Raw genomic sequence first — 21884 nt, forward strand, 5'->3', positions numbered from 1 at the left:
GTCCTGTCTGGGAATGAAGCCTAGAGCCACCACCATGCCAAGAGCCCCTGCCTGGGCAACCATGGTCTGGATTTCTCACAACACTGACTGAACCCAGCACGAGCCCTTGAGCCCCTCCACACCTACTGTCACTATCCCTGGTGCAGCTGGAGATGGCCCACGTGTCTCGTTCTCCACCATGAGCGCCTGGATGTGACCCAAAGCAGAAGTTGAGGGGGGACGACTAGGGTGAACCACAGAAGTACAGTGACAGAAAACAAATACTTTAGCAAGAAGGGTGAGCCTTGTGTCACAGGACTGTTGTGTCCTCAATAGAGGCTGGACTTGCAGGAGATCAAGCATCCCAAACAGGCACAGGCAGAGAAGAACACAAAAATAGAAATGAAGTGGAGGGGGTGGGGGGGAATAAAAAGAAACCCAACAACCCCAAATTCCTGTTTCTAATGCCAAATCCCAGCTTGCTCTCCTCCCTGTCACCCTGGTGACATTCCTTATGGTCGCCATGGAAACGGGAGGCATGGAGAGAGCATCATGGTGCGGGGTGGTGGCAGCGCCCAGCATTATTTCAGGAGACAGGGAGACACCCAGGGCAAGGCACAGGGAAGGAGGAGGGAATGTCTATTTTTGCTCACTCCCACTTGGTGTGCCAGATTCTCCTCCTCTAAGAATCTGCACGCCCTTCACCAACCCAGTGGTCTTGAAGTCCCACTTGGAGCCTGGCTGTTCTCAGTAGCGCCACTGGACACCAGCTATCCTTAGGTGTTGGGAAGGCATAAGAGGAAGAGGATAAACCTCTGCCACCTGCAGTTGTCTGACTGGTGGCCTTCCAATGGTGGTGATTGGGTCCACCACATTTGGGACAAGAAGCAAAGAGGACCAGGGATGGCTGGACAGGGCTCTGGGCACCCTGATCTGCCTGCAGGTGTCCCTGTTCATTGCAGAGGAGATGGACCAAATGACCTTTAAAGGTCTCTTCCAATTCCAATGATTCTGTGACTCTATGGCAAGGGCTGTCCCCACCCCAGCCTCAGCACGCCCATGAGTAGTGGGTGGCAGTCTCCATTCTACAGGGATCCATGGGTATTTTCCAGCTTAACCTGCAAATACGGCTGGAAAAGCCCAGCACGGCAGGTGCTACAGCGGCTGGGAGGGAAAACACACAGCCAGCATGATGGGCTGGGAGGAAATATATGCAAATGCATTCCAAAAGGAATCTGGTGATGCTAATAGACTTGTTAGTAAGCACTGGGAATAATATTTTTACACTTTAATCGTTAGGGACGATACTCTAGGCGAGCCCATAAGGATGAGCCAAGGGAGGGAGGTGTGAGGGAAACATCCAGGGGTGAAGATGGGAACATGTAGCATCCACGTCTCACCTCAGCACCCTGAGATTCCATTGGAGAGGGAGGGTTGTCCCAAGGTTGGCCACTGATGTTTCTGAATACTGCAAAACTCTGTAGCAATCCCTTCTCCCAAACCTATAAGGAAGGCAGTACTTAGTCTCCTTGTGCACAGCCTTGTACTTAATGCACGATCCCAGTGTGTTGGGACATGAAGTGACGGCAGCCCGGTATGTCACATCCCTGCTTGATGCAGCCACGGGGCTGCCAACATGGCACAGGATGCTGCAGCGGCATCCCAGCCCACAGGACAGATGACCCTTTCCCTCCTCCTTTTCTCCTTTAAGGACACTTCCGCATGTAACTTGAGACAAGTGAGGGAAAAGAGAGGAAGGGGTAAAAAAAAAGAAGGGGAAAGGGAAAAATAGTGCAGTTATTCCCGCCTCCGCCTCCTCCTTTCTCTCCTCCCAGACCAGCCAGCAGCCACGTCACCCAGCGCTGCTCCGGGACTGCTGAGAGGACAAAACCCAACTTTGCTTAGGCCCTGCACGACAGGGAAAGGCAGCAACAGGGACGCAGTTCTGGGAAGGAGGAAGTCCTGAGTGCTGAGGCAGGGGACGTGGAGCCTTGGGAAGGCATAGAGAACTCTGGACTCCAGGAGAAGGGAAAGTTCAGCCATAGGAAAGCGTACGCTTGGCTGAGCACGGAGCTCCCCACGGGGTTTTACAGCTGCCTTCACCCACCGCTGCCATGAACATCTTCCGCATCCTCGGGGACGTCTCCCACTTGTTGGCCATCATCATCCTGCTGGTGAAGATCCACAGGTCCAAGTCCTGCGCTGGTGAGTGCTCTCTGGGCAAGGAGGGGACCCTACTCCTGGGCTCTTCAGAGGCATCAGACTCCTCTTCCTTCCTCCTTTGTGCTGCCTCCCAGCTTCTCCAGTTTTCTTCCATCCCTTTTTGGTACGCCTTGGTGGTTTTTGTTTGTTTATTTTTGGTTTTTACCAAGCCCATCACCAGGTTTTGCTGTGGTTTGTAGAAGACTCCAAGGCCTGACAGATGGCTTCCTCACCAGGAGGAAGGATGCACTGGAAGGATGCAATGTGGCACAGCACACAGCCACAGGGCAGGTGTCTGGGTGACAGTGAAGCAGAGGGGAGGAGGGTGATGAGGTGGAAAGCAAGCATGAGAAGGTTTAATGGCACCAAAATTGATGAGCTCTGGTGAAAAGATGCAGAGAGAATGCTGCTTCAGGCTAGAGGGCCTGTTTGGGCAAGGAAAGCAGAGCAGATGCTTCCCACAGGGCTGGAGGCTTGCAGGTAGGTGGGAGGAAGGGTTCAGCTATGTTCACCCATATTTGCCACCCCACCAGTGGTGACAGCAGCACCAGCATTTGTGGGCCAGTCCCACAGCAGTTCACCACAGTGAGATGGGCAGGAAGGTCCTTGTGATGGTGATATCCTGGATTCTGGAGCAACACACATCACAAGTTATCTCAAAAAAATAAAAAAGCACAGGGCAAAACCTGAGTCTGAAGGGCTTTTTCCTCTCACCTGCCTTGCCATTCTTTCCTTTCCCTGCCACACAGGTATCTCGGGGAAAAGCCAGATTCTTTTTGCCCTTGTCTTCACTACCCGCTACCTGGACCTGTTCACAACCTTCATCTCCATCTACAACACCGTGATGAAGGTAAGGAGGGCAGCAGGGAAGCAGACGTTCCCCCCCGCTTGCCATGGTTTCACCACATTAGTTTTTCAGCCATAGGGAGACAGGAGCAACTCCATCTTCTTTGCCTGTCATGAAAGCTAGTGGGTTACATACAAGAAGAGCAGCTAAAGGTGCTCCCTTTGGTGTCACCAGCCCTGCACTGACCACAGAACTCACTCACTGCATTAAATAAGTGAGCTCACCCCATTTAGCACCACCATGATGATCTTGAAATGCAGCCAATGAGTGATTGCAGGTCAGACATATTGCAGTTCTACTTCCCTCCCGCAGGTCATCTTTTTGCTCTGTGCCTACATCACCGTGTACATGATCTATGTGAAATTCAGGAAAACGTTTGACAGAGAGAACGACTCCTTTCGCCTGGAGTTCCTCCTGGTCCCCGTCACCGGCCTCTCCTTCCTGGAAAACCACAGCTTCACCCCCCTGGAGGTAAGGAAAGCATGGGGGAGGAGAAGGGAGGGAAGCCTGGCACTACCCAGATTGCAGGACATTGAAGAGCTCAGGTTTTTAATGCTAAAAGCATGCAGGAGAGGCAAGGCTGGCAATCCATGAAGAGTGTGCAATCTGTAGAGCAGCTCAGCACCATCTTCTCTCACTTCCCACACTGTCAAGAATAAAGCTTTGGATCTTTCCATGTCATTGGATTTGGACTAGATGGCCTTTGAGGGTCCCTTCCAACTCACACAGTTCTACAGTGATTCTATGATCATTCAACAGTCACCACCACCTTCATTTGCACCTCACAGATACTCTGGACCTTCTCCATCTACCTGGAGTCCGTCGCTATCCTCCCTCAGCTCTTCATGATCAGCAAGACGGGGGAAGCGGAGACCATCACAACGCATTACCTTTTCTTCCTGGGCCTCTATCGCGCCCTCTATATTGCCAACTGGGTCTGGCGCTATCACACCGAGAAGTTCTATGACCAGATCGCTGTGGTCTCTGGGGTGGTACAGACCATCTTCTACTGCGACTTCTTCTATCTCTACGTTACCAAAGGTAGGTGAAAGGGTTGGTAAACAACAGACACAGTCATTTGGCCTCCCTGCAGCTTGCCAGGTGTTGATCCTTCACTCTTCATCTGTGTAGAAATTAAAACCAGAGCTCAGCCTGTTTTAAGCCCAACCTGATAAGTTATCATTGTAGGGTTTTTTTTTTGGTATATACATTTCCACATGCTTTTTGACAGATTATGAATCACAAAAGACCTCGGGGAGGGGGGGGGAGAAAGAAAAAGGCACGTGCAGGCAGCGCACCTGCAGACATATGGAGACGATATTAAGCCTGCTTTTCCTTTCGGTGTAAAAGACACAGCATTCCCAAGGACTCGTTCTGTAGGAAGGCAGACATCTGCACGTACAAAACTCCACAGCTTCCCATAACCAGATGCCAGTGATGGCCGCAAACCAGCGCTAACGGGTGTACAATCTGGTAGAACACGCTATGGTGCTGAGGATGAAGTAGGTTTTCAACTGCTCATCTGCTGAGGGAGGAATTCGATGAAACACAGCTCTACTGACATTTTCTTTCCTCTTCCCCAACTATTCCACCAGATCCTGTGCTGGGGGCTCTGATGGGCAGCTCTAAGCAGCTCTGCGCTCTGCTCCTGCTGGTAGAGCGGTGATGGCACAGAACTGAGGGCTGGTCTTGGTAGATTAAGGTTTTCTTCTGTACCTGAAACATCTCTGACGCTAGAAAATTTCTTTGCAAAACCACCACCAAGGCATCCAACGTCAATCCCCCTTTTTTTCCTCCTAGCTCCCATTTTAGCTTCATTCAATTCCCACGTCCTTACACTCTGTTAGAAATCCATACCTTTCACAGTTGTGGAAGGTGGAACAAAAGGGGAAGGGGGGAAAAGAAAAACACAACCCTCACAACTGCTGGCTTTTGGTCTCACTTCACTCGGCATAAAGCTGCAGAACTCAGATGACACAGGAGGGAGAAACAGAAAACATTTGTCCCTGGGACATCACAGCAGGAAGAGAATTGCCTTTTCTTTTTTATCCCCTTCTTTTACCCAACTGTTCTGGATCAAGGGAAAGAGAAGGTGGCGGGAGATATGCAAATGCTTGGCAGTCATTTATGGCAACCAGAAATGTTATAGCAGGTTGCATCTCTCTTACACCTGCAAAAAAGAAAAAGCATCTTTTCAAAACATTTCTATCACAGGAGAACGCAGACAAAAGGGCAGCGATTCCAGTAAGGAAAGCAAGGATGCTTTATAAAAAGAAACCCACTTAATAAGGCTACTGAGCCTAGAACAAAGGCTGCAAAGGGATCTTTATATAACGCCAGGGCTCTTTATCTTGTTTTTAAAACTAGATGAGCTGCTTTCTGTTTAGCCCAGGGACCTGAAAGATGAAGGAAGCCCTCAGCTCCCCAAAACTTGGGTTTCGCAAAGCAACTATCTAGTTCTCCAAATGATCAATTCACAATACCTGTAGAAACAATGGATCAGTTTGTATTCCTAGCATGCCTTCATTACCACCTCTTTCCACAGTCCTAAAAGGAAAGAAGCTCAGCCTTCCGATGCCTGTTTGAAGCCTCTTCCAGACAGCACCAGAAATTCCAACGATGAAACTATTGACCACAGCTTTCCCTTCCTGGCCCTGGTTGACTGAAGAACGGCTCAGCTGAGCTTCACTCCAGTGCCAGGAAGACAGCGAGGCCGGGACAGCTGGAATGCTCATCACCTGGATGAGACTCTCCCTCCATTTTGTTGCGTTTCTTCTTACTTGAAATTGGTGCTAGTAAGCAGTGCTGGCCAATACTAAGAAATGCAGAGCATTCTCTCCCTGTTCTTCCTAGCACTCACCTCTGTAACGCACCTCTAACCTTATGCTGAGGCACCTCAAGAAGTAAAAGGGAAACTGTCACTGTCCTTCAGTCCCCAACAAATGCCATATAGTGAAAAGGGTGTGGTGTCAAGATGAAATATACAAAGGTCACGGGCCCACATGTGCCTTCACAGAGTATCCTAAGTTGGAACGAACCCACAAGGACGGAGTCCCGCTCCTGGCACCACCCAAAACTCATCAGTTACAGCACCAGTGCATGAACTACCACTCTCCCAAAAATTAACCCTGTTGAGCCCCAATCTCTTCAGGTCCACGTTTCCTTCACGTGGCAACAATCTCCCATTCGGCAGGTACTCCAGCACCTTTCCCACTCACCCATCTCCAGTGAGGGCTCCTCACGCTCTACAAGATGGGGGACATTTCAATTCTAGTTCAGGGGTGTCGCCAACACATGTTCCCAACCCCTTGGATTTGCTTCTTTTAAGAACTGGGAAGAACAGGGGCAAATGTTGTTTTTACGCTCCAAAAATAATAAAAAGACAAAGTTCACAATTTATTGACAACAGTGTTTTTATTTATACCTACAAAAGAAAACAAGATGGTATCAAAAGGACAATTTACAAACTAAGAATAGTAACATAGCTCTTAGTATCCTGTGTCTGAACACCACAGATCTATGAATCTCTCAAATTCAAGTCTTCGTTAATACAACAGGAATGTGTTCAGAGACCAGCAAACGTGTGAAACGAGATGCTGATCCCACACAAAGCCACTAACCCTTCCTTTGTTCAGAGAAGTCCAAACAGTAAATTGCTTCAGGAAGTGGGAGGGGAGGAGACACCCAAGTCGTATGACACTCCCACAGAACTTTTTACAGATTGAAAACAACGCAAAACGATACTAGAGGCTAATGCTTCTCAACAAGGGCCCTCCAGCTGGTATGTGGAACAGAGCAGCGAGCACCAGGTGGGACAGGGGCAGCACATGCCACGGTGCGTTTAAGCGTTCAACAATCTGGTTAACACTGAACTGAACCCAGACCCTGGACATCAGCTGACCTCAGTGACAATAAAGCACTGCAAGACTTGGCATATATACTTTTACATGTGCACAAGTCCCCCCAAAAAAGAAGTGAAAGCGATAGCAAACTATAAGGCAGCTTTGGTGGCCCAGAGACCCTTTCTAAAGCCAGTCAGCAAGATGCCCTACTGCTACACCCCTCAAACACATTTCTGCATCAAAGTCACAAATTAAGGAAAAAAAAAAAAAACAACAACTAAAGTTAATAATAAAAAAGCTCTATGCTTGCTTGTGAGGGAGGCCAAAGACAGATCAGTCAGTGCCTGGCTAAATGAAATGTTTCTGGCTTTCACTTAACACAAGCAAAGACATTTCCTGCTCAAGCAATGGAATTTGAAGGGAAGCAAGGTTCTGGGAAAAAAAAAAAAATCGCCCCCTTCTCCCTCTGTGTCAGCAACCTACCTGTGTACTGCACAGACCAATGTGCATTCATCCCACAAAATTAATACTCTGGGAATATAAAAGAAAACCAAACACCTGTACAAGCAAAGCTTTTTGCCTGGACTATAAGAAGTTCCACTCTGCTGCAGAAGGGGTGGGCCGCCTTGCTCATCCATACACAAGAATGCCAACAAAGAAAAACAAACAGAAAAAAAAAAAGCAAACCAACAACAACCCAACAATCTGCATTTTCTTAATGCAAAATTTATGCCTCACAAACCAGGAGATATATTCCATTATTTTGTCACCTTATCGGATAACTTCTCTCATCATCTACCATCTCTGAACCGTCTCATATTAGAAATAAGTCAACAACAAGCTTTACTAAAGGGGAAACCTCCCCACACCCACCTTAGCCTGTAAAATAAACATTTTTTAATTATTATTATTTACTAAAATTTCACTCTTTGCTAACATTTTCTAAAATGCTACCTACCTGCAAGAGCTGAGCTCAAAGGGACCAATGGAACGGGGAAATGCACTCAAAAGCCAGGAAAAGCAATAGTCAGAGCAAGGTACAAAAGAAAGAAAGCTTCAGAATTAAGATGCACTAACCAGCTCACTCCTTACCTCATGAAAAGGAGATTCCAGGTAATCTCCTCCTCCGCCCTCCCTCCCCTCATCCTTCCCCCCAACCCACCCTATTCAAACCTTACAAAGGTGGAAAACTCCATCCCATTTTGCTCAGTGTAGCAGCATTCAGAGCATTTCCTGTGGCAAAAAGTGAGTTTGTTCACCAAGGAAAGACAAACGAGATATGCCATTCACAGCCTTCGTTCTGTTCAGTTTCTGGGTTCCCAAATAAGACTTATCTCCATAAACCCAACAGTAGGAACTTGAGAGTAGAAACTAGCTGAAGGGTAGCCAGGTTTCAGGCGTTAATGACTCTGCAATTTAACAACTGTAAGAGAAAGGACTTATTTGGCTAAATGCTATAGCAGTAATAACCCTACAGTGACTGTACCTAGTTTTCAGGTATTGCATCCATGACAAGTTTGGTCTCCAACACAGGGGTTTTAATCTCAACTTCCCTACTGCAGGTACCAGAAGATGGTCTGCTGCTAACAGCTTCAGAGAATGCCAACAGTTTACATGCGGTGTTACTCAGAACACCACTGCACTGAGACAAACGAGCAGAGTTTCCCTGTAGAGAGTTACCTATGATAGATTACAACCAACAATAATGAGCTACTTTAAAAAAATATATTAAGATTAGGAAAAGTGAGCATTGCTCCCTTGCATTTATCATGTTAAATGAACTGCTTTTTGGCTCCCCAAAGGTTCCCACCTCTCTGGATACTACCTGAAATTAAGTTAACGTATTACAGAACAGAAACTTCCTCCCCTCAGAGCAAGTTTTTGCACAAACCTTAGACACCAAGATGATCGAGCTGGGACCTATCTGCCTTATACTCATTTATTTTAGAGAAAATAAAATTTCCAATTTCCTCAACATGCAAGACAAAAAATAATAATTTTTTCCAGTCAACTATATATATCTCTTTAAAAAAAAAAAAAAAAAAAGGAAAAAAAGGATAGGGTCAGTAATGTGGATTACTGGGGGCCATTTTTGATGGGCTCAAGAGATTTGAATGGTGAATTCTAAGCCTAGCCTGCATGAGAGAGACATCACAATGGGAAAGAAGAGAAAGAAAAGGTTCCTTTAAATGCAAGAGGTCTAACACTGGTCACCAGCAGGCGAGTGGTCTCATTTGCGTGAGGGTGGGGGGGGTGGGGGCGGGGGTGGGTACTGGTAGGTGGCAGTCTGTCCCATATAGCCCATCACATTAGTGGCAGGGGGCTGAGGAAACTGTTGTGACATGAGCGGCTGTGGCTGCTGGCCTGAGCGCCCCACCATCCCTGCATACTGCTGTTGGGTAGTGCTCTGTGAGGTTCTCCCAGCGGTGGCAGCTGTGGTGCTGGCACCATAGCCACTAGCACTGTACTCCGCAGTGCCATAGCCACTCGTGCCATAGGCAGCTGCTCCATAGCTCCCTTGAGCGTAACCATACTGGCTTTGTGCTGCCCCAAAAGCAGAATTTGGGCTCCCGTAGGCACTGCCATAGGTCTTGTTGGCTCCGTTGGCATAACTGTCACCACGCTCACGGTCTCTGAAGCCACCTGAGTCTCTCCGGCCCTCTTTCACTCCCCGGAGCCTCCTGTCACACTCTTCCTGGTACATCAGGTTAGGGTTGTTTACTGAACTGCTCGTTCGATAACGAGAACGACCTCCTGGCGATGGATACATTAAGATTTAGTACTGTGAACAAGTTTTAAACAACCAACTGTGATAATTATTGCCACCCTTTCTCCCCCTTATACAAGCAGGGCATTGCCCACAAGGAGCAAGGCCTTTCGCCTGACCTGTATGGCTGCGTGCATACATCCCTGTGTTTTGTTCAAGGTGCAGATATGAAGCTCAGAAAGTGTTAGTGAGTGCACTCAGAGACAAAGGAAACAGAAGAAGTATAGGACTAGCTTAGAAATATAGTGAAACTTTACTCCTTCAGGGAGAGGAGGAAAAAATAGTCTCAGCCCGTGAAGGTAAAGTAAGAAAACCCATTCACTGATTTTAATCGCACTTGTGCATGCACACACATCCTGCATCTGTGTTAGGAGCTACGAGAAATTAATTCACGTAGAATTAACTCTTTGAGGATATTACTGGGAGAAAGAAAGAAAAAAAAAATCTGACTAAGCTATAATAGTGGCCTACTAGCTTGTCAAAAAGAAATTTAGAATTTACAGAACACAAAGAGCTCTCAAGCACAAAACAAATGCACTGCTGATGTTTTATCTTAGACTTTTGCTTATTACTTCCTTACCCTCTTTACATCTGCCCTCCCTCAAAATGGGAACCTACTCCCTATGCAGCCCCTTCCCCACATGCTTTTACCTCCACCACCACCTCCTCCTCCTCTGTGGTCCACAAGCTGCATCAGCTTTGGATTGATGGCTTGATTGGCTTCTTCCAACACTTTGATAAGCTCCCTGGCTTGTTTCAGGTTCCCTGGTGTGAAGAACGTGTACGCAGTACCTTTGTTGGTACTACGTGCGGTACGGCCAATACGGTGCACGTAATCTTCAGAGCTGTTCGGATAGTCGTAGTTTATCACAAATTTAACGTCTTCCACATCTTGAGAAGTGCCCGGGTGCGAAGCACAGTGAAAGGGTGGGGTTGAGGAAAGGGGAGAAGAAGAGAGGACGTGCCAACGGAAGGTGGGGAGCACGAATGCAGGTGACAGTAATAAGAAAAAAAACAAAACAACACAAAGTTAGCAAATGCATGGAATAGATACAAGACAGACTCATCCCAAAAGAGTAGAAGACTCAGATTTAAGGTCATCGGGAACAAAGACCAGTGCCCTGAAAAACAGTGGTAGTTTTCAAGCAACTTTTCCCTGCGCTCAAATTCATCCTCCCCAGAATGCCTTCTCTGTATTTCAGCATTAAATTCATCGATGTCGGTAAATGAGCTAACTGAATTCTGTACTTCTTTTTTTTCCAAAGCACAATTCTGATGGTGCAAACCACACCACCTGACACAGCAAACTGGGGTGGAGGAAGGGAAGGACTGCCACTGTAAAGCTTTTACTCTGTTGGGAGAAGTCTAACAAGTAATAACAGTAATGAGATCACTTACCTTCCATTTGGTTAACATGAAACAAAAATGCAAGTCTTACAAATATTACTTATACAATCCTAACAAAAACACAGCGAGCTACTTCCCCTAGCCTCAAGTTAAAGGCACTCCAACCACACTAATATACAGACAACTCATTAAAAACTGCACAGATAGTACCTACAGTATCTTAACTTAGCTGCATAGTTATCACTTGAAGTAATTGCACTAACATTTCACTGTGCTGTTCTGTCCACTTCTGGCAAGCTTTGGTAATTAGGGCCATCCTGCATTCTAACGTTTACAGTTCCCAACTTCCTGCATCAGGCAGAAGTGGGAAATGAAGGGATCAAAACTGCTTGGTAACGGATTGTAAGAGATTGGAGCTGCACACCTCTTGGCAAGACTTCAGAAACTCATGGGACAGAAACAAAGAAAATGTTAGTGTAACACTTCAGTGAAAGCATTTGAAGTACCAAAAGCACCTATTTGCTCCAGTATAGAATATTAAAAAAAATGCACGGTTTTACAGTAAGTGTCCTAACAGCTCATGAAAAAAAAAAAAGATAAAAATCTGCATTTTAAGACGAATATTCTGAAAATATCCAAAATAAAACACAGATTTTTGTGATTTCCTTTCCTCTTTTGTTTTTTTTTTTGTTTTTGTTTTAAAGAGAGAAACATTCTCTGTTTGTTACCAGACCGATGCACACTCCCTCCTCCTGTGGGAAACCGCTGCAGCCGATCCCGTCTCTTTGCCTTTTATTTTTGGCGGCCTCCTTTCGAAAACTCCGCCCTCTGACACGGGACCACTGGAGCGCGGGGAGCATGCATCAAGGGTCCGTGGCAGCGAGAAGTCCCCACACACGCTCGCTCTGTGAACTGGCTTAGATGCTTCTCTGTAGCCCCATTTGGTTGGGAAGCGCCGGAGAACCTGGCTTCAGGTAAAAGTTTCAGGTCCTCCAACGCTTTCTGTCCCCGATTTGGGGGCTCTTAGGGGCATTTGTCAACAACAACAACAACAAAAAAAGGAAGATGCGAAAAATAACATCCAAAGGGTCAGACTGCATCTATTGCCCAGACTGCATCAATTTCAAAGGGGTTGTAGGAAAAAATAAAAATGAAGGGGGTTGTAGTGGCAAGAGGGGGACTTTATGTCTGTTTCTTATTACAGCAAAGGGGGGGCTCCTCAGTCTTTGCTGGCTCCAAAGTCCTGAATCACACCAAAAAAAGGGAGTGAGAAGGCAGGTTTCACAGGGGGCTGCGCGAGTCTCCAGCTAGGGTCCTTGATGCAACAGGTTTTTTTAAGAAGGGGAAAGCGAAACAGAGAGGAGTTCACATGACAGATTGCATCTTCACAGCCAGGGTACAACTAGTTTGACAAGCTGCAGTCTACATGGTCCTCAGTCAGCCCCATTTTGCACATCCATCAGTAGCAAAGAAACATGAATTAACATGGATAAAGGATGTGCTTTCCCGGCAGAAAGCACAGGGAAGCGGAGCTATCGATGTAGACAGCACTGACTTGACTGAGGAGGACTGGGAAGAACGGGAAGGCAGGAAGAGGAAAACGTAAGACTATTGTCCAGACTAGAAAATGAACCTGGCAGAGCACGCAGCTGGCTGAAGAAACACCCGAGCAAGTACAAGACTCGGCTTCTCCAGTCTAGCATGCTCCCAAGTGTTCATGCACACTCTCAATCTTCCTGCAATTTCAGAAGATCATGTGGCAGGAACTAAAATTGAAACTGCCCATCATTTTTTGACAGCTACTTGGGAAACGTGCCCTTTGTCAGGCCATCAGAGTACCCTATGGCACGGACAGTCTCCGATTATGGTATTAATCAGAAGGGACAAACTAGCAAACATGCTAGTCCAGAGAGCTGGTTTGACCATCAATGTAGATGTGCCCCCACCCCTGCACTGAGAATGATCTGTAGCTGATATAAAAGTTTCTGTTAAAGAAAACAAAACAAAACAAATTCATTGTTTTTAGTTTAATAGACTGAACAAAAAAAAATAAAAATTAAATTAAAAATGATCAGTGCAGAGAGAGGACCTCACTCCAGGGAATTATCACAAAGAAGTCATTATGGGACTCAGAACTTACCTGGCAGAAGCTTTTTTGAAACCAATGTTCCATTAAGAAGAGGGAAAGCCCTGGTGACTCAGCCAAAAGGCGCGCGCCCCTGTTTTATGTTATTTAGGTAGAAGCCTTCACTTTCCAGGATCTTGGAGGAAGTCGTCCAGAAGTTTGCCAGTTAAGTGACTTATTTTAAGAAGCAGCAAACTCAGGGCCCCAAAACAAGCAGAGATGTTGTTCAGTAACAAGAAACAGACTCTGGTACCTTTCCCCCACAGCTCAGGTGAAGTGGAGGATGGGAACTGGGGAGACTGTTTTCTGAGGTGTTATCCAATTGAGTAGTTTTCAGTGAGTGTTTTTGAGGGCAGGGGGTGAAGCTGTTTTAAATGTCTAGGCAAGATGCACAAAGAAGCTACCAGCACATAGCAAGCCTGTTTAAAAAATGCTGCTGATAAAGCAGCTCTCTTTCATACAAACTAGTTTCAGGCCTCTGTCCCTTCTCCCAACAGGCCCAAGTTCTAACTGCACAGGTCCAGACATGACCCTAGAGGGCAGAGACTGAAGTCCATATAATCACCTCTCTGAGGAAGTGTTGGACGTTTTTTGAGTGGGGAGGGGAAGGAGGGGTGCAGGTTGTGTGAATAAAGACTGCCACATCTAGTAATGGTCTGCCTGTGTTAAAGTGACCATAAGATGCACAGCACAGCCACCCTTTCAGCATATGAAAAATAGAGTTCAGATAACGGTGACTTCCAATAAACCTGAGACTTTTCTGATGTTATATGCAACAATGAGCAATAACTTTGTCTAAAAGTCACCATTATTTTTTTTAACAAGACACTGACCCTGAGTAGTTATCTTCTGCCACTCAGAGAGGCTGGAATATTCAGTGCATGTTATTCAACTCAGCACTTCAGAAGGCATCCTCCCCTTTTAGAGCAGGCAGATGCATAAGGCCTGTGCCTAGCATAGCGTTTCACAGTACAAGAATGCTCATTTAAGAAGGGGGTGCAACTGATGCATCCAGACAGATTATTTTCATACTACCAGAATTAAGTGGTGCAATTTTGATTCAGTTACAAGATCGGGCAACACTGTTAATGGCTGTATGTAAGCTCAGTGATCCTGCCTAGAAGGAACACAGAGGAGGGAAATTACATGTAAAAATCAAAAAATCTATAAAGCAGTGCTTTCTCAGATGTAAACACATCTGCAGGGTAAAGATGTGTAAATGTCAGGGTTTGTATGTTTGAATCTGTGGTGCACTATGCAGGGAGAATATTAGCTATTTGCTGTTGAAATGCTCTCCCACAACTTCCTACTTGGGCTTTATCTGGCACGCTCTGAACAGAGCAATCCATCCCTATAATCCAGCAACAAAAGCTGGATTTGGGGTAGAAGTGAGTGTGGTGGAAGGGTTGGGTTGCATAATTGGACGTCTCTTCTCCCTCTTGGCGATCGATTAGTCATGCCTAGGCCTTGCTGCAGACCAAAGCCTGTTCATTAGGAGCAGGAAGAGACTTTGAATATGAAAGAAAAAAAAAAGATTAATGTTAAAAAACGTATTTCACATGTGGGGGAAAATCACGCTTTGATTTTTTTTTTTTAAAAAAAAAAACAAGAAAACATATTTCAGGCCATAGAAGAAAAATATGCAGCAGTAGGCAAGAGTGGTCTATGTGTACAAACCTAGCCCACGAGATGCAACGTCGGTAGCAATGAGGATAGGAGCCTTTCCAGAGCGAAACTCTGTAAAACAAAGCACACTATGAAGACTTTTCAAAACAAGATAAAGTTATCTGAACTTGACTTACATTAAATGCTCACTTTCTAGAATCTCGGTAATACATATGTCAATTTCAGAACACCCAATGAGTCAGGAAATAACACATCAGCTACTTCTCCAAAATCTAGCATTCCAGGTTAAGCTAATTTTCCCACTGCATTTTTGTCAAATACAAACACTGAAATTAACAGTAGAGTCAAGGAACATCCTCTGAAATGTATTTACTGGGTACAAAGACAAAAGAAAGCCTAAGAACATCATGTCTCAATAAGTTACACACAGCAGCCCAAATTATCCCCCCACCTCAGTGATGGACTCACCATTAAGCACCCAATCTCTTTCTGGCTGACTCTTGTCTCCATGGATACACATAGCTGGCCAACTGCCAAACAGAGATGTACATTAGTATAGACAGAAAGTACATATATTAAAGGCAACAGGAAGCTTTACTGGCATTTCAAAAAGAAGGCAGAAAATAAAACATTTGAGAAATATTTTTATTCCTCATCTCCTTCCTTTGGCCTTTACCTACCCAGAACCTACACTTGCACATTAAAACGCACCTAGAATGTTTCTTGCATATTAAACCCACTAACTATACAGCAGCCATGTAAGCCAAATCGCATTTGCTATATTGATGCTGTTCCTGCCAGTTCATTACATCAGTACCCTGATATATTGAAAGCTGCACAGTTGACAAGTATTCTCTCTTCCATTAATGCTTTGATGGACTGGAATCTTCCAGGAAATTAAGACCAAATTCAGCCAAGAACTAAATGGACAGGTTGTTCCCAACAACAGCACGGCAAATGTTTAAACCTTGCTGCTTTTTATTACGGTTTCTGTTTCTCACTATAAGCAAAGGGTGGTGGGGAGGGGAGTTAATCACCCATCTCTGCGCATCCTTCGAGTGAGATCATCACATCGCCTCTTTGTCTCCACAAAGATGATGGTCTTATTTTCCTTCTCTGCCATGATTTCTTCCATCAGCTGAATCAGTCTAAAATAGACACAAGAGCACTGAGCACATATACAGATCAATAAAGCCAGCACCACTTACACAAAATTTAGGTCTTTTGTACAGTACTATGGTTAGAACATATGCAATAGATTAGATAAATACGGTTAGAACATATGCAATAGATTAGATAAATACAGGACTTATTTCTGCCTGGTAACATTCAAAGGTTAAGCGATACCTCAGAGTAAATCCACTATTCAGAATTCATATTCGACAATGCTGATTTTATAATATAGCCTAAACAACCCATAAACACTAGGAAAAACCAACATACTTATGGTCTTTCTCACTCTCCATGCACACATCCACTATCTGCAGGATATTGTGGTTGGCGCTCAGCTCCAAGTTCCCTACGTTGATCTGAACGTAGTCCTGCAGGAAGTCCTCAGCGAGCTGGCGCACTTCTTTGGGCCAGGTGGCACTCCACATTAGAGTCTGCCTGTCAGGCTAAGAGAAAAGGAAAAAGGTTTAAGGTTGTGGACTTTGGATGGGAAGCTGAAGGAGGTTGTTTTTTTTGTTTTTTTTTTTTTACAAGGTTCACACACCCTGATCTGGTCAACAATTTTGCGAATTTGGGGTTCGAAGCCCATGTCCAACATCCTATCTGCTTCATCCAGCACAAGGTATGTACACCGACGAAGGTTGGTCTTTCCTGCCTCAAGGAAGTCAATCAAGCGACCTGGTGTAGCAATGCAGATCTCCACACCTTTGAAACAGAAGGAGGAAAAAAGAATAAGGCTCTTCATTTGAATGTCAATTGGTATTTTTAGTCAGAATGAATCACCTTCTAGAGCAAAACCATTTAAATAAGATAAAAAAGCACCACCCTCATCCATATCCAAGATTGAGTCATTTCAGTAGAAGCCCTAGTTTCTTTTAATAATTCATTTTTTTTCCCATTCTGAAGTTACTGTTGCAGTGCCATTAGAACAATAAATACAGTACAGAAGCTAAAAGCTTACTGTCAGAAAACACCAGCTAAGAGCACAGAACAACAGCGGCCCCAAAATAAGCTTCTACGCAACCCTGATGCCCTTTCATCCACGATTATACAATCTAGAGCTCTCTAGGAAAAATAATAGTGAGCTACAACTAAACTCAACCTGCTTAACAAGCATCAGTGTATCCCTTGCCGCACAAGTCAAATCAGTTTTGCTTCTACTTTTGTCCTTTTAATTTTAAGTCACGGAAAGTTAAAGCATGGCTTTTAATACTGAATAATTATGCTATAATTGTGAATCACCAAGCCCATGACTGTTAGCACCAAAACAGAATTCAAGTATTCACAAAGAAGCATCAAGTATGTTTATACAATCCTTAAAATGAAGGACCCCTTTCCACCAACCTCCCAGCCTTGGAGGCAAGTTCCTTGGTATCACAGAAATACCCATAAATGTTAAGTTAAGCCAAGAAGTGAATCAAAGAAAAAGAACAAACAAAAAGCAGCACAAAACCCCAAGACTTTCATAGATGCTTCAGTTTCAGATGAACAGTATGCTGTGGCAGCCCTGATTCTTCTGTTTGTGCCAACTTGGGCTCCTTGAAGCTGATTAATCTGACAAAGCTCATGCAAGAATCAGCCTATTAATGGAGTCATAGGTTTGCTAAAGACACTGAAAAAAACCTGCGCTCTATTGTCAGTGATGTATTCCTCCCAAAGCAAATTCACCAGATACCCAGAAAAGCAAAACTGAGTCAAAAGTGTGTTCTATGAACTCTATTCAACAATCTTTGCAGCAGTAAATACTAAGTAATGCTCCATAGACACTCTTATCTGCCCATGTTCTATAACCAACAAGGTGAAATTTCTGCTTCCAAAAAAACAAGTTGACCCCTTCACTGTCTTCTCATCTAATACTGTCTCACCCACTGATGATGCTGCTTCTGAACAGGAGTGCACTGCCGTTCTATTGAACGGAACTATCCCACAGCCTTCTACCACACAATTTTATCCTGATACTGCAGTGTTCAATAATAACTTTTCACACCACAGCACTAAGTAAAGATTTGTGATTTCTTGAGCAGATCTGAGCATGTGAGCTTCATCTTACATCTTCTCACAGAATTACACCCATTTTTTTTTTAGCCTAGAGAAGGTTAAACCCTCAGAACATTCCTGCCTTTGAAATGACATGCAGATAGCCCCTGATACAAGGCTAAATCGCCAGAGTGCTACTATTGTTGCTACAGAAACATGGCACCTTCTTATTCTAAACTACATCCCTTTACTATGTTAAGAAAGGCAATTGCAGAACTTTATGGAGGTGCCATGAGCAGTGAGCTTAATCCTTAAGAACAAGTTCCAATGACCTTCACAAATCCAAAGATAAATCATAAAGAATGTCTAATATCCAAATAAGTCATTACACAACAGAGAATTACCACATGCGCTATCATTCCAAGGGGGAGAAGAGACAGCTATTCAACCACCAATACCTCTTCAAACAGGCTTTAAAATTGCTTCCAAATTCACCACTCTGGAAATTTGCAACCACACATTTTAAAATCTAAATTAAATTACCTCTTTCTAGATCTCTGATCTGGGGACCTTTGGGTGCTCCTCCATAAATGCAGGTACTCTTCAGCCTTGAACATTTGCCATAATCATCAGCAACCTGCTGCACTTGCTGGGCCAACTCCCTGGTAGGTGCAAGAACCAGGCACTGCAGAAGGAATCAATTCAGGTTAGCCAAGCTGTAGACACAGCCCTAACTCAAGGACTCTACTCAAATACCATAAGCAAAGCAAGACCATCTGCTCTCTATTAGCTAAAACATAGAAATATCTTTAGATTATGTCAGCAATCGCACAGAATTTCAACTAATGAGTGGGATGTTCACACTGTGATTGTAAACGTGCTCTACTTGCTATTCTGATATATCAATTAAAGCACACATCTCATTAATGTTGCCACATCATACAGATGAAAGAAGAGATTTGACAAGCACTTACAATTGGGCCATCCCCTCTCTCCAAGTATGGCTGGTGGTTGATGTGAACAATTGCAGGCAACAGGTACTGAAACAAAAAAACTTTATGTCAAGACAGAGGACTTAAATATTCAATGCTAATGACCACTTGCTGTGACAACTGGGCCATGGGAAGAGCCCACATAACCTAACATCCCTTCAAGTGCCACTACATGTTTCAGAGAGAGGAATAAATCTCATCTGTATTAACATTTACTAAACCATACTTGTATTCATTCAAAAGCTGAGATTTCCAGAGCTGCTGGATATAGCCACCTCATCTGCTTTTGGCACAGGCGAAAAACTTGGCTGCTAAGTGCCTCTGAAGAAAAGGCACATTTAAATTTGGAGCCTAAATTAGCAGAACTGAGTCATGCTGGCTCTAAACAATGCTTTTCATAATGAAGGAAATATCTTCTTGACCAGTGCAGATAAGATTAATATATTAATGAAGACTCAACCATCATTTCTTTGGACTTGCACATTTAGTAAGACAAATACACTATAAAGCACATACTATTTCTTAATCCACACCATAAGCATGGACAAAATAGAAACATTTCAACATCAAAAGAGAACCATGCAAAAAACACTTCTGTGAACAAGACAGGGTAGATGAGCTGAGGCTCACCCATGGTACAATAAAGAAGGCTTTAAAAATATGCAATCACCTCACTTTATGCCTGTAGTACTAAGACCAAACACTAGTAACAAGCAGCCAAGGGTAATTTCCACAAGGCAACAATGAAAGTAAGCATGGAGATGAAAGGGAAGAATACGTACTGCGAGTGTCTTCCCAGAGCCAGTCTGAGCAATGCCCACCATATCACGACCACTGAGAGCAAGTGGAAAGCCTTGGCACTGAATTGGAGTGGGTTCTGTGAAATTCTGGTCCATCAGCGCATCCATCACATACTCTAAACATTTAAGGAAGGAATAAATTTATTTGAGGACAACTGAGGCTAAATACATTTTCAGAAAACCTTTTAGAAACAGATACTACTGCTTTTGAGTAATCCTGATTTTCTTAAAGAAAGGTAAAACACTTACGTGGAAAGCTACACTGGTGGAAGGCAAACACAGGCTTGGGGCAGCCCTCCATTCCTCGAATTGTTATCTCTTTCTTCCTTCTCAGTTCTTCAACTTCATACTATTACATGGAAAAAAAAAAAAACAAAACAACAAATAAATGCCGAATTTCAGCAGGATCCTCAGCAGTATGCTTCTAACTACGAAGTTACTTCACACATCTACCTAACAGCTTACATTCGGAAATCAGATTGACAAGATCTCAAAATGACTGCTTTCCTTAGGATTCCACCCTTAGATCAATCTGCCATACAGGCTCTCCACCAAATAGAGGTAAGGCTTCTCTACAGATCCTAGAACTAGCATCTGTTTTCTTCCAATCAGCCTTGGTAACTACAAGTGTATCAATACCTTGTTTTAAAGGCTTTTTTTCCTTCTTCCAGAGCCAGAATTTATCAACAGCTTTCAAAACTGAATAGAAGCAGAGGAACAGACTAGGCATGTCCTACATGACAGGACTGAGAACCCAATAAATTAAATAGGCCCTGCCATGCTACAAACAAGGTGAAGGCACAGCAGTCCCTTTCTTTCCATTAACACATACCAAAGAATTTCTTTTCCATTTCTAAGAAGCCCAGGCAACATCATAATGACACAGTAAAGCCTTAATACTTTAAAATAATACTTTTGAAATGCGTGTTCACAAAAGGACAATTTTAGGATTGGGGGAGGTGAGTGTCCAGGTCTGAACATGAAGCACAGCAAGGACACTGGATAGCAGGGCATGTCCAACAGTGGTAGGGGAAGGCAGAGGCTAAGTACAGGCTACAATGACAAATCCAGTGCTCCTGGTCTGTTCAGCCTGGGAGAGAGGACTTACAAGGGAATCTAACAGCTACTATCAGTTCTCTGATTTGAGCTACGTGACTGGTGTTTTTAGAGAAGATGGAGCCAGACCTTGGAAACTTCGATTAGTTACTGAGGAACAAAATACCACAAGAAACATTAAGAGCTGGGCCAGCCACACAGATGGACCTATACTCTGATCACCCCAGTGGACATTCAAACTCAGAAGGGCAATGCACCAAGCAACCTGCCTGAGCTCTGAGCAGAGTATTAAATGAGAAGGGCCACAAAGATGACCAGAAAGCTGGAGCACCTCCCCCACAAAGATACACCGAGGGAGCTGGGCTTGTTCAGCCTGGAGAAAAAGAAGGCTGTGTAGTGACCTAATTGCAGCCTTTCAGTACCTAAAGGGAGCCTATAAACAGGAGGGGAACTCAACTCTTCAAAAGAGTAGATAACAGCAGGACAAGGGGAAATGGTTTTAAGTTGAAGGAGGGCAGATTTATGTTGGATGTCAGGGGGAAGTTCTTTACTATGTGAATGGTGAGGTGCTGGTACAGGCTGCCCAGAGAGGTTGTGGATGCCCCATCCCTGGAGGTGTTCAAGGCCAGGTTGGATGGGGCCCTGGGCAGCCTGGCCTAGTATTAAATCTGGAGGTTGGTGGCCCTGCCTATGGAAGGGGGGTTGGAGATTCATGATCCTTGAGGTCCCTTTCAACCCGAACCACTCTGTGAGGCTCCTTTTTTCAGCCTGAACTGCTATAACAAAACTATATTCCTATTAATCTTTCTCAAGTGTTTGCACCACTCTCAGTTTATTATTTTTGTTTTTTTTCAGCGCCTCCCCAGAATAGCAACTGTGAAGTTCTCTAATTTGCATCTACACTAACAAAGGATGACATTTTCATTTGTTAATCTCATGTAAGCAGATCACAGCAGCATTCTGATGGTGAGTTGTAAGTGGCCAAACACAAAATACTATGTATAAAAATGGCTGAACACAGAAGAATCACCTCTGCTGATGTAATGGTGACAGCAGCTACAAGTGCAAGGCAGCAGAAGACAAACATGCCAAACAAGATTAATGAAGACAGTTTTATTACACACTGTTCCAAAGACCCTAGAACAAAGGCTTCC

The 21884-nt window shown here is 44.4% G+C and overlaps 2 protein-coding genes across 5 annotated transcripts in view; one reads left to right on the forward strand and one right to left on the reverse strand.

The window, feature by feature from the left end:
- Window positions 1-21884, reverse strand: part of DDX17 (DEAD-box helicase 17) — a 35162-nt gene that overhangs the window by 8904 nt on the left and 4374 nt on the right. Inside the window, exons 3-14 of one of the 4 annotated variants that reach the window (XR_014935863.1) lie at window positions 19924-20023; window positions 19657-19790; window positions 18857-18922; window positions 18426-18567; window positions 16450-16610; window positions 16179-16351; window positions 15773-15883; window positions 15204-15265; window positions 14787-14846; window positions 13125-14617; window positions 10289-10528; window positions 8796-9624 (exon numbers count right to left, since the gene is read on the reverse strand). Coding sequence is in view for 3 of the 4 variants with exons in the window: in XM_015863149.3 (XP_015718635.1) it covers window positions 9101-9624; window positions 10289-10528; window positions 14787-14846; window positions 15204-15265; window positions 15773-15883; window positions 16179-16351; window positions 16450-16610; window positions 18426-18567; window positions 18857-18922; window positions 19657-19790; window positions 19924-20023 (1773 nt within the window). In the remaining variant the exon portion in view is untranslated. Of the gene's footprint in view, window positions 1-6423; window positions 9625-10288; window positions 10529-12996; window positions 14618-14786; window positions 14847-15203; window positions 15266-15772; window positions 15884-16178; window positions 16352-16449; window positions 16611-18425; window positions 18568-18856; window positions 18923-19656; window positions 19791-19923; window positions 20024-21884 lie in introns of those variants that run through there. The other 3 variants (XM_015863149.3, XM_085519880.1, XM_085519885.1) reach the window with 3 other exon arrangements.
- On the forward strand, window positions 1813-6423 carry KDELR3 (KDEL endoplasmic reticulum protein retention receptor 3). Its single transcript, XM_015863252.3, has 5 exons — window positions 1813-2184; window positions 2931-3031; window positions 3341-3499; window positions 3817-4069; window positions 5574-6423. Exons 1-5 carry the CDS (start codon window positions 2094-2096, stop codon window positions 5612-5614), a joined length of 645 nt encoding a protein of 214 aa, XP_015718738.1. The 5' UTR covers window positions 1813-2093; the 3' UTR covers window positions 5615-6423.

The sequence above is a fragment of the Coturnix japonica genome, chromosome 1 (assembly GCF_054131305.1).
Source record: "Coturnix japonica strain WE chromosome 1, WE-NBRP24, whole genome shotgun sequence".
NCBI lineage: Eukaryota > Metazoa > Chordata > Aves > Galliformes > Phasianidae > Coturnix > Coturnix japonica.